We start from the raw sequence: 12,475 nt of genomic DNA, 5'->3' as shown, positions 1-12,475 counted from the left end.
CTGGTCTTGAACTCCTGACCTCGTGATCTGCCAACCTCGACCTCCCAAAGTGCTGGGACTACAGGCGTGAGCCACCACGTCCAGTCCCCAGTTGCTATTTTAATTAAAGCTAGGGTTATGGTGTGGCTGAATAGCCTGGTGGCCCTGTCCTGCAGGACCTAACATCTGTGAATTTAGGCTGGGAATGTGAATCGCTCAGGAGGCCACCCCAGCACTTGTGCCAGACCTAGCACTTGTGTCTCCCTGTGGATCCCAGTGGCCCTCAGTGGCAGCTTGTCACTCATTCATATGGCCATTTAATTGTGTCTCCCAGGAGGCAGGGATGTCTCTTCACTTTCTGCAACACAGCCCCACACTCAGCCTGTGGAGGGGCACAGCTCATCCGCTGGGGGTCGATGGAATGCGTGGGTGGGAATAACAGCAGTGTAGATTCCAGGGAGTGTGAAGAAGTGATTTGCTGAATGGTTCTCCGAGTTAACAGGACCTGTGGTGGGGAGTGATGTCCAGGGTCTGGCTGGGTAGGTGGTACTTGGTGCGGAGCCTTGCACTGCAAACTGTTGAGAGCAGGGTTGGTCCCATGGACCCTCTGTGAATATCCTGAGAGTTGTAGTACCCATTTCCGTAAAAACGCACCTATATATAAACTTTCGTTTGAAATTTCAAGGTAGGCTGTTTGGAACCCACATAGATCTTTTGGGTTATGCAGCATCCCACTACTTATGGTAGGAAGCCAGGCCCATCCGTGGGACCAGAGGATGCAGAGGTTTGCGGGATAGCTTCACAGGTCCTGTCCAGTTCTAAGGTTAGGAATGGATGCTTTCTCAGATGCTAAAAGCTGAGGGGACTAGACTAAGCTTGTGCACATTTCTGTCTTGGAGATGAACGGCGAGAGTGTGTTTGAAGCCAGCCATTCCCTTTTGCATAGTCATTGTCAGGATGCAGGGCTTTGGCTGGGGCACCTATCTCCTGTCACAGACTGGGCTGGGCCCTCTTGGCTGGCCCAGAGCTGTGTGAGGGGCTGGATAAGTCTTGAGGAGGATAGCGTTTTCCTCCAGAGTGTTTTCAGACCAAACCATTAAACACCTTGCAAATAGAAGTGCAAGCTCGGCAGGAAACCTTTCAGGGCCCAAACCCTGCTTGTGCTAAGGGCTCTTGTCTTAAAGCTGCAGACTTAAAAACAGGGACAAACCTTTCTCTTTCCCCTTGTTAACAGACCTCAGTGCAGCTCCTGGCTTACCCTCTTACTGTGGGGGATTTACAGGCTGGAGGTTGGGCCGGCACATTTCCAGAGCAGTCATCCCTCTGACATGTTCAGGGAATTTGCCCAGGTCTGCCATGGCCTTTGGGGCACTCCTGGTGGCAGCACTTGTCACCGCTCTAGGGAGCTGGGTTAGTTCATAAAGAAGCACCAGCCTCAGTGCAGAGTGCTCCGAGGGAGAAAGCAGCAGGTGGGTAAGCTGATGGTTGGGAAAATGGAGTAAAGTCCACGTGGAAGTTAGAGGAACCAACATGGCGTGTCTCTGCCAGAGGAGAGGGCTCCATGCCAGTGTACAAACCAGATCACATGACTGCGGCTCCAAGGACAGCTGACACGGTGAGGGCAGCAGAGATGACCAAGCTGGGAAGTCACTAGAAGAACCTTCATGTGTTCTCCCTCCTGCCCTCATTTCTCCATACCCATAGCTGGAACTTGTTCCTGGCTTTCCATGAGGTGTGTTCCAAGCCCCTGTTCCTTTCCCTATAACTCTCTCCAGTTTCTAATGCTCCATACAATTTGATTACAATTATGTGTCTTTTTTTTAAAACGTTAATTTCAATTTTTTTTGAGACAGGGTCTCGCTCTGTCACCCAGGCTGGAGTGCAATGGCGCGATCTCGGCTCACTGCAACCTCCGCCTCCTGGGTTCAAGTGATTCTCCTGCCTCAGCCTACCAAGTAGCTGGGATTACAGGCACCTGCCACCACACCTGGCTAATTTTTTTTTTTTTTTTTTTTTGAGATGGAGTTTCACTTTTGTTGCCCAGGCTGGAGTGCAATGGCACGATCTCAGCTCAGTGCAACCTCCGCCTCCGCCTCCACCTCCACCTCCCGGGTTCAAGTGATTTTCCTGCCTCAGCCTTCCAAGTAGCTGGATTACAGGCATGCACCACCATGCCCAGCTAATTTTGTACTTTCAATAGAGACGGGGTTTCTCCCTGTTGGTCAGTCTGGTATCAAACTTCTGACCTCAGGTGATCCGCCCACCTCAGCCTCCCAAAGTGCTGGGATTACAGGTGTGAGCCATGGCGCCCGGCCTAATTTTTGTATTTTTAGTAGAGACAGGGTTTCACCATGTTGGCCAGGCTGGTCTCGAACTCCTGACCTCAAGTGATTGGCCTGCCTCGGCCTCCCAGGTTTTGGGATTACAGGCGTGAGCCGCCATGCCCGGCCAATTATGTGTCTGTCTAGATGCCGCTGAGTGAAGCCCCCAGCGTGCAGAGCAGCCAAGTTGTTTTCTTCCCTGCTGCACTCCAAGTACCTAAACTGGTGCTGGGAGCCACAGCACATGTCATAAGGCCTCACTGTGCTCCTAGGTGGAGCAAAGACAGCTACATTTGAAACAATAGGATCCTCCGTATTCTGATTCTGTGGTGTCCCAACAGCCACTTTGAGCTGCATCCTAAATAGGACAGAAACAGAAAGGCCTTGGGTGGGTGTGGTGGCTCACGCCTGTAATCCTAGCACTTTGAAAAGCCAAGGTGGGAGGATCGCTTGAGCCCAGGAGTTTGAGACCAGCCTGGGCAACGTAGTGAGACCCTGTCTCTAAAAAAAAAAAAAAAAATCAAAAAATCACCCAGGCGTGATGTTGCACGTCTGTAGTCCCAGTTACTTGGGAGGTTGTCTTGAGCCCGGGAGATCAAGGCTGCAGTGAGCGGAGATGGCGCCACTGCACTCCAGCCTGAGCAACAGTGAGAGCAACAGTGAGACCCTGTCTCAGAAAAAAGAAAAAAAAAATAGACCTTTTATTTCCAGTGGCCCTCCTTTCTGAGCCAGATGGTGACAGCACAGTGCATGGGGCCACCTCTCGCTTGCCCTTTCTTCCCTGTCGCATACGGATGCCAAGATCCTAACTATTGCTTACTCAGGTTGAGTAACCTGGATCCCCTGGACAAATCTCTCCTGGTGTGATCTTTAATTCCTTAGAGGCTGGGACATTTCTCAGGGTTTGATACGAGTTTTTCACCCTGCAAAGACCCTGACCAAAGAGAGGTAAGGTTCTGGGAGCCTCTGTCTGCCCCGACGTACTTGGTTAGCTTGCAGTTCTGGAAGAAGCTGAGACTGCTGCCCTCCTCTGGGACCTTGGGGCCGTGGTGTTCTCTGAGCACCCCGTACTGACGTGTCGTGAGAGACGTCCGAGGGGCCGTTTGTACCTTCTGGCCTGGGGCAGCCAGAAGTCTGGCCAAGCCTCCCGGACTTAGCCGGATGTGGGTGTGTTGGCCTGTCCTGCCAACTGGGAGCTGAGAATAGCAGAATAGGGTCAGGGGGTGATGGGAAAAGCACTAGTTGGCTGCTCTCCTGGGCAGTGGGGCAGTGAACAGAGGAAACATGATGCGGGGAGGTGCTGTAGAAATGGGCAGTTTGGAGAAGAACTTGTGTGTGTTTTGCTCCTATTTTAGAACTGGTGTCATTGTGAGGCTTCACAGGCTGCGTTCCCTGTGCAGGACACAAGGAAGGTGCCGGCCACTTTGAGTGGCCAGGCCTTGACAAGAGTAGGTGGAGATCCCCCCTGTTGCCTGGAGCCCCCGGGGATGCGGTGAAGGCCAGCTGCAGACAGCTTTGCTTGAGCAGTTGCATCTCCTCTATGTCATAGAACAAGTGCTGTTGGCCCTTACTTAAGGCAAGGGCGCTTTGTGGTGAGCGGTGGAGTGGGGTGGGGCCCTGGCTTCTCCATCAGGGAGTTTTAGAAGCTCCTGGTGAAAACAACTCCTTCCTTGTTTTGTGTGGTTCCCCCAGGGGATGACGTGGGCTGCATCCCCACTGTGGAGCCTGTTCTTGGGGCAGGGCTTCCTAGGAAAGACAGTGCACGCTGGGAGGGCGGTGTGTTCCTTGGCTTCATTCAGGAAATGCAGCTGGGTGCCTATGTGCCTGACACGTTTTACAATGTGTAGAGAGCAGAGAATGAAACCCACAAGCCCCCTCCTCAGGAGTGAGTTCCGGCTGGGGAGACAGCATTAGGCAGCGGGTCAGGGGTTGGAGTGCCAGCGGGGCTGGGGTCAGGGATGCTTCACTGAGAACGTGACACTTGAGTGTAGACCGATGGAGTAAAGGAGCCTTGGGGCGTCTGCAGAGAGTTTGTGGGCAAGGGCAAATGCCAGGGCCCTGAGCACAGTGGGACCTGAGTGACTGGGCACAGGGAGTGAGGCCACAGGAACGTGGGTGTTGCAGGCCCATGGCTGGGGCTGCCCAGGTGGGAGTGTGGGGAGCGGTAGGCAGAGGGGCCAGTGCTCTGGGTGGCTTGGGCCTGGTGGTGCTGAAAAGGCCTGGATTTTGGACATCCCTGCAGGTGAAGCAGATGGGATTTGCTGATGGTTTAAAGTGGACTGTGAAAGAAATAAGGAATCTGGGATGGTGTTGCTATGTTTGGCCTGAGCAAGCTTTGGGATCGGAAAGAACCAAGTTACCCTTACTGATAGAATGTGGAGTGAAAGGTTTTCCGTCGTAGTGAAGTGTTGGGGCTGGCTAGCACGGCTGGCTTGTGGTGACCACTTGGTATCCACACGCACTGCAACTGGGGTGCTGTGGGCATCTGCAGAGAGCAGGGAGGTGGGCACTGTGTGCTTCTCACCACTGGAACACTCTGGGGGGACTTGGCATTCCTTCCCTGCCCTCCTTGCCCTCTGAGACAGCCACTGTTCTGCCTGGACCTGCACCTGTGACTGGGGCTTCATGAGGTGTGCAGGGCAGGCCCATTCACAGGGAGGAGGTACTCTGGGTGTTGGGTGTCTGCCAGGGGTCTGGACGGGCAGGGGCCTGAGTTAGAGTGCCTCTAGTGCACCGAGTCTCCAGGACAGGGTACGGCTTCTCTCAAGCCCTGGCAGTCTGGTTGGACTACAGATTCCAGGGCTAGCCAGAAATATGTTTCTTTTTTTCTTTCTTCTTCTTCTTCTTTTTTTTTTTTTTTTTTTTTTTTCGAGACAGAGTCTTGCCTTGTTGCCCAGGCTGGAGTGCAGTGGCGTGATGTCAGCTCACTGCAGCCTCCACCTCCTGGGTTCAAGTGATTCTCCTGCCTCAGCCTCCCGAGTAGCTGGGACTACAGGCGCACACCACCACGCCTGGCTAATTTTTGTATTTTTAGTAGAGACGGGGTTTCACCATGTTGGCCAGGCTGGTCTTGAACTGCTGACCTCGTGACCCGCCCACCTTGGCCTCCCAAAGTGCTGGGATTACAGGCATGAGCCACCATGCCCGGCCCCCATATTTTCTTTTCTTAAACATAATGTGATCTTAAGAGATGCTCTGCTGCCCGGGTCTCCACCTGCAGTTTCCCCTAAGCAGCAGGGGAATCAGCACCATTGAGCAGGCTGTTTTCTGATCTGTGTGCATGGTTAGAAAGTTTATGTGAACGGGTAACAGCGCCCACTCTCTGCAGCCTGTGCACGTCGGGCGTAGTTCGGCTTCACATCAACAGCTGGCTGGAGGTGAGCTTCTGCCTGCCCCACAAGATCCACTATGCGGCCTCCAGTCTGATCCCCCCAGAGGCCATCGAACGGAGCCTGAAAGCCATCCGGTAAGTGCCCAGCCCCACGTGCTCACTCCCTGCCAGGGCCCTTCCCTTTAGCTTCTGCCTGAGATTTTACCACTTACTTTGTTCCAAAATTTCTCTTTTCTTCTTCCCACTGCGGAAGCTTGCAGGTGGGGCTCTGCCGTTTAAAGAAGTTAAAACACATAATTTTGTATCCAGTTGTGTCCAGAAATGACCAATCCCAGGTTTCTCCTGGGCCCTTCTGGCACCACCTTAGGCCTGGGCAGGGCAGCCTGGATGTGGGGCTGAGTGTCCTAGGGGAGGCCGGAGGGCTGGAGGGACTTCATCTTAATGGTGTTGCCCTACCCCAGGTCTTTTGCATTTCAGTCAGCACTCATGGGATCTCAGTTATTTTCTCTTTTTTTTTTTTTTGCGTGTGTGTGTGTGTGTGTGTGTGTGTGTGAGAGAGAGACAGAGTTTTGATCTTATCGCCCAGGCTGGAGTTCAGTGGTGCGATCCCGGCTCACCGCTACGTCCACCTCCCAGGTTCAAGTGATTCTCCTGCCTCAGGCTCCTGAGTAGTTGGGATTACAGGCGCCCACTGCCATGCCTGGCTAATTTTTTTGGTACTTTTAGTAGAGACAGGGTTTCACCATGTTGACCAGACTGGTCTCGAACTCCTGACCTCAAGTGATCCACTCATCACTCATCTCAGCCTCCCAAAATATACTTTCTTAATTTAATTGACTTTTTTTTTTTTTTTTGAGATGTAGTCTTGCTCGGGGCTCAAGTGCAGTGGCACAGTCTCCACTCACTGAAGCCTCTGTCTCCCGGGTTCAAGCGATTCTCCTGCCTCAGCCCCCTGAGTAGCTGGGATTATGGGTGTACACCACCACACCTGGCTAATTTTTGTATTTTTAGTAGAGATGGGGTTTCACCATGTTGGCCAGGCTCGTCTTGAACTCCTGACCTCGTGATCCACCCGCCTCGGCCTGCCAAAGTGCTGGGTTACAGGTGTTAGCCACCATGCCCTGGCAATTTAATTGATTTTCTGCAAGGAAAGAACTGAGCCCAGTCTTCTGGCACCACCTGTTCCCAAGTCCCCCAATACCCTGAACATTTTTTAATTATAAAAATATATCTGGGCACATTGCTGAAAATTTGGAAATGACAGAAAGCAAAGCGCTGCCTAGTTCCACCCTCCCCAGTCCGTGCTCTTTGCTTTCAATCCTAGCTAAGCATATTTTAATGTACTTCTGTCCCTAGTCTGTGAGGAGGATTTTGCTTTTCCCATATTTGGGACAATTTCCTTAGGAAAGATTCATTCATGTCTTCAATCAACAGATGTTTGCTGGGCGTCTCTGAGGTGGGATACGGAGTCCAGTCTTCGAGCCTTCCCCACTTTTGTCATGTTTTTTTCTGAGGGTGACATAATCCTTGCAGGTTTTGTTTTTGTTGTTTTTGAGACAGAGTCTAGCTCTGTCGCCAGGCTGGAGTGCAATGGCGCAATCTTGGCTCACTGCAAGCTCCGCCTCCCAGGCTCAAGTGATTCTCCTGCCTCAGCGTCCCGAGTAGCTGGGACCCCAGGTGGGTGCAACCACACCCAGATAATTTTTTTATTTTTAGTAGAGATGGGGTTTCACCATGTTGGCCAGGCTGGCCTTGAACTCCTGACCTCACGTGACCTGCCTGCCTTGGCCTCCCAAAGTGCCGGGATTATAGGCATGAGCCAGTCCTTGGCAGATTTTGTGAAGGCCTCCAAACAGACCACTGCCCTTTTCTCAAATCCCGCTCTTGGCCCTTCTCTCCGCAGTTAAGGGCCAGGAGGCTCCAGCTGCATGTTTGTGTCCCAGGTGCATACCTGATGCATACCCGGTGCAGGACCTCGTGCAGGACCTGGTGCATACCTGGTGCAGGGTTCTCTGCACTTTGTATGTTCCGTGTGTTTGTGTCCCAGGTGCATACCTGGTGCATACCCGGTGCATACCTGGTGCAGGACCTGGTGCATACCTAGTGCATACCTGGCGCAGGACCTGCTACATACTTGGTGCATACCTGGTGCAGGGTTCCTGCACTTCGTGTGTTCCGTGACAGATGATTGTTTTGCAGCCCCTACCATGCCCTGCTGCTGCTCAGTGATGAGAAGTCCTTGCTGGCTGAGCTTCCTATTGACTGCTCCCCTGCCCTAGTGCGGGTGATCAAGACCACATCTGCTGTGAAGAACCTGCAGCAGCTAGCCCAGGATGCGGACCTGGCCTTGCTGCAGGTATAGCTCTGGAGGCCCGGATGGGTGGCATGTGGCGGTGCTGGGGCATCAGGAAAGGCAGGCCGCCTGCCACAGTACATCCACAGGGGCTGTGTCCAGCTGAGAGCCGCGGCACAGCCCACCATGGGGTGGGGCCAGTCCCTGGGATGGCTGGAGGTTTTGGCATCTGAGTCAGACCTGGGTTCAGGGCTGGCTTTGTGAGTGAGCCATGGGCCTGACTGGTTCTTCTGTCTCAGAGAGGTAAAGCAAGTCTGTGAGAGAAAGGACTGGGGTGCTTCCAGTCCTGGAGGTTGAGACACCAGAGCTAGGGGGTGGGCAGGGCAGCAGCGGGCAGGGTCATGGGGGTCTCACAGTGGTGCATGAACAAACATACGGGAACTAAGGGCAGGAAGCTTGGATGCAGGGCCCTCCCATGTGCAGAACAAAGACCTAACCTGGTGGCCTTACGCCCCTGTGTGTGCACGTGTGTTGGCCTGTGCACTCTGTACAAGATGCCACGTCCTTCCTGAGCCACATGCTTATGGGCCTGTCCATGCAGAGGGCTGCCCTTTCTGATTAGATGGAGGGCCCCTCAGCCTCGTCTGCGGATCTGGTTGGAGTGTGGGAGGAAAAGCACAGGCAAGGCTGGGCACGGTGGCTCATGCCTGTCATCCTAGCCCAGGACTTTGAGACCAGCCTGAGCAACATGGCAAAACCCCGTCTCTACAAAAAATACAAAAAAAAAAAAAAAAAAAAAAAAAACAGCTGGGTGTGGTGGCGCGCACCTGTAGTCCCAGCTACTTGGGGGTATGAGGTGTGAGGATCACTTGAGCCTGGGAGGCAGAGGTTGCAGTGAGCTGAGATTGCGCCACTGTACTCCAGCCTGGGCGACTCTGTTTCCAAAAAAAAAAAAAAGCACGGGGAGAAATCAGAAGCAGGGGCTGCTGATGGGGTGGCCAACAGGCCATGGAGTCAGCTGTGGCTGCTAGTCATGTGGGAGTGGCCCAGAGCCACGGGACCATTGAAATACTGCCTGAAGGTAGGAGCAGGTGGTGCCTGTGGGTGGCGCCCTCGTCTGGTGGCGGTGTGCACAGCATGGCCACCAGGGGGCAGCAGAGGCTGCCGAGGAACACAGGCGTGAGGTGGGCCCGCCTGGGTCCCTCTGGCTGAGCTTCCATGCTCTTTTGGCCTGTGAAACAGGTCTCTGCTTCTTAGCACATTGGGGGAACTTGTCCAACAAGGCCTGACTCTCAGGCCACTTTTCCCCGAAAGCAGCCTTTTTGGATTCTGTCTTTGAGAGTAAGTCTCCCGCCTCTGTATCTCAGGACCCCTTATCTATCCTCTGTGAGAGCACTTACCAAATTGCCCTTGTATTTCTTTTTTCTTTTCTGAGACAGGTTCTTGCTCTGTCTCCCAGGCTGGCATGTGGTGGTGCCATCATGATTCACCCAGGCTCAAGCATCCTCCCAAGTAGCTGGGACTACAGGTGTGCGCCTGGCTAATTTTTTTTTTTTTTTTTTTTTTTTTTTTTTGGTAGAGACGGGGTTTCCCTATGTTGCCCTGGCTGGCCTCATACTCCCGGGCTCAAGTGATCATCGCACCTTGGCCTCCTAAAGGGCTGGTATTACAGGCATGAGCCACCATGCCCAGCTGTGCCTTTGGACTTCATGGGCTGGACAGGACTCAGTAAAGACCATGTCCTGCCCACCTTCATAGCATTCAGGAGACAGAGAATTTTAAAAGAACTCACCACTCCATACAACCCTGCAGAGTGAGGGAGGCAGTGACCCTCTGTGTCCTGATGAGCACCGGCCACATGGTAAATGCCTGTGGCTGTTCACTGGTCCTGTGTTGAGCTTTTGAAAGGAGCTGGGCCTGGCTTTCCTGAGGCTGTCTGGCAGGAGTTTGTGCTGGACACTGTGCCTCTCATCCTTGCTGTCAGAGTCTCCTTGGACAAAGCTTTGATGTCCTCTTCTGAGGTTGTCTGGCAGGAGTTTGTGTGGACACTGTGCCTCTCACCCTTGCTCTCAGAGTCTCCTTGGACAAAGCTTTGGTCTCCCTTTGATGTCCCCTTCACTTCCCTGCCGTGGCCTTGACTGGGGAGAGGGAAGGCTGTTTGTCATTGTTTTCTTCTGTCTGTACCCCTTCCCTGCTGTCCCTGCTGCAGGTCAGCAGGGCGTTGCTGCTGGTGTGGCGGTGCGGAAGCCCCTGGGGCCCAGCCCTGGTGGGTCACTCTGTTTCTGGAGATAGCCCCCTGGGGAGCATCTGCCTCAGGTGTGAATGTCACCAGATAGTTTAAAGTCCCTCATGTGGCTGGGTGCAGTGGCTCATGCTTGTAATCCCAGCACTTTGGGAGGATGAGGCAGGAGGATTGCCTAAGCCCAGGAGGTCACGACCAGCCTAGGCAACATAGGAAGACCCTGTCTTTACAGAAAATTAAATAATTAGCTGGGCATGGTGGTGTGTGCCCGTGGTCCCAGCTACTCAGGAGGCTGAGGTGGGAGGATCACTTGAGCCCTGGTGTTCGAGGCTGCAGTGAATTGTGATTTTACACACTGTAGTCTGGGCAACAGAGCAAGACCCAGTCTCAAAAAATAAAATAAAATAAAATTCTTCATGTTTATATCAATCCAGAGAGAATCTACAAGTAAATTTTGGGTGTGTCATGATAAAATTAGTATGTTTTAAGACTTCAAACACTACACAAATTATAGACACAGAAAGTTCCCACAGTCCCATATCCCACAGGTAACCTAGATCCCTCCAGGTTTTTTATCTGTATATATACATTTTATTATGTGTGTATATATATATATATATATATATATATATATATATGTATATATACAAACATTTTATTTTGTATTATGAAAATTAGGATCGTGCTGTATATTCGTTGTGATTGGCTGAATAATGGCCCCCACAGATATACACATCCTAATCCCCAAAATCTATGAATGTGAACTCATGTGGGACTTTGGAGATGTTACTAAGTAAAAGATCTTGAGATGGGAAGATCATCCTGTTGAGCTCTAAATGTAATCACTAAGGCCCTTATCAGAGGGAGGCAGAGGAAGATCTGATAAAAAGAGGCAGCGATGTGGCCACAGAGACAGAGTGGAGTGACGTGGCCGCAAGCCAAGAGACACTGGCCGTTGAAGAGGCAGGACGAATTCTCTTCTGGAGCTTCCAGAGGGAGCCTGGTCCTGCTGGCACCTTATGCTTGCCCTGAAGTACTGATTTTTGATTTTCAATTTCCAGAATGGACAGCATCTTGGAGAGGCTGCTGCAGGGAGAGGCAGGAGGTGGAGACCACTATGCTGAGCAGAGCTGGGGGAAAGTGGGCGTGTCTTTTTGAGAGAGACATGCGAGTGGCACATGGGGTGAGGGAACAGGGCGGTGATGGAGCTGAAACCTGCCATGTCGGGGTTGGCGGAGCCATTGGGGGCACTACTCGCACAATCTTGGCTCACTGCAACCCCCACCTCCCAGGTGCAAGCAATCCTCCTGTCTCAGCCTCCAAGTAGCTGGGACTACAGGCATGTGCCGCAGTGCCCAGCTAATTAAATAAAAATTTTTGGTAGAGATGAGGGTCTCACTATATTGCCCAGGCTGGTCTCGAACTCCGAGGTTCAGGCGATCCTCCTGCCTTGCCCTCCCAAAATGCTGGGACTACAGGCATGAGCCACTGCACTCAGTCTGGAGTCCCTGTTTTCTGAGCTGAGGTATAAGTGTCCTCAGCAGCAGGGCAGCATTGTGTCCAGGCAGGGGTGACTCACCTCCACAGAGGCCTACCTGCCAAGAGGGTGGAGTGGTGTCCTGGGCTGATGCAGAGGCAGAAGTGCGAGAGCTTAGGATTTCACACAACTTTTTGTGAAGTGCTGGGGTGCTGTGCTCTCAGACCTCAGGCCCGAACTTTCCTCTGGAAGGGGTTTTGGGTGTGTTTGTGTTTCCTGATGTTCAAGGGTCCACAAGAGCAAAGCTGGGAGGGGGGTCTCTGCGGGAGTCGGGGCACATGGGGCAGACCTGGGGCCTTTGGGTATGTAGGGGTGGCACGCTGAGTGACTCCACACCCATCATCAGGGCAAGGCCATGCTGGAGTTTTAGGGGGTATAAGAGGGCTGTGCCCCTGCCAGGACATCCAGCTAAGCCCCCTGCCCAGCTGGGCCAGCGCTGTGTTCCCAGCACCCCAGACATTCCCATGCTTGTGGCCTGAGACCACCATTCTTCAGTGGGAGTCAAGACAGCATAGGATGGGAAAACAGTGCCACCAAACAGCACAGGCAGCAGTGACAAAAAGGCCATTGTGGCCGGGTGCGGTGGCTCACGCCTGTAATCCCAGCACTTTGGAAGGCCAAGGTGGGTGGATCACGAGGTCAAGAGATCAAGACCATCCTGGCCAACATGGTGAAACCCTGTCTCTACTAAAAATACAAAAATCAGCTGGGCGTGGTGGCGGGTGCCTGTAATCCCAGCTACTCAGGAGGCTGAGGCAGGAGAATCGCTTGA

The 12,475-nt window shown here is 52.8% G+C and overlaps 1 protein-coding gene across 11 annotated transcripts in view; it reads left to right on the top strand.

Moving 5' to 3' along the window:
- NPRL3 (NPR3 like, GATOR1 complex subunit) overlaps positions 1 to 12,475 on the top strand; it is a 73,868-nt gene that overhangs the window by 47,951 nt on the left and 13,442 nt on the right. For all 11 annotated transcript variants that reach the window (XR_010131482.1, XM_055364705.2, XM_063699829.1 and 8 more), the window contains 2 exons: positions 5,629 to 5,766; positions 7,831 to 7,987. Coding sequence is in view for 10 of the 11 variants with exons in the window: in XM_055364705.2 (XP_055220680.1) it covers positions 5,629 to 5,766; positions 7,831 to 7,987 (295 nt within the window). In the remaining variant the exon portion in view is untranslated. The remainder of the gene's footprint in view (positions 1 to 5,628; positions 5,767 to 7,830; positions 7,988 to 12,475) is intronic.

This window comes from Gorilla gorilla, chromosome 18 (assembly GCF_029281585.2).
Source record: "Gorilla gorilla gorilla isolate KB3781 chromosome 18, NHGRI_mGorGor1-v2.1_pri, whole genome shotgun sequence".
In the NCBI taxonomy this organism is placed as follows: domain Eukaryota; kingdom Metazoa; phylum Chordata; class Mammalia; order Primates; family Hominidae; genus Gorilla; species Gorilla gorilla.
Note: the sequence above shows the minus strand (reverse complement) of the source record. Positions and strands in the feature narration are given on the sequence as shown.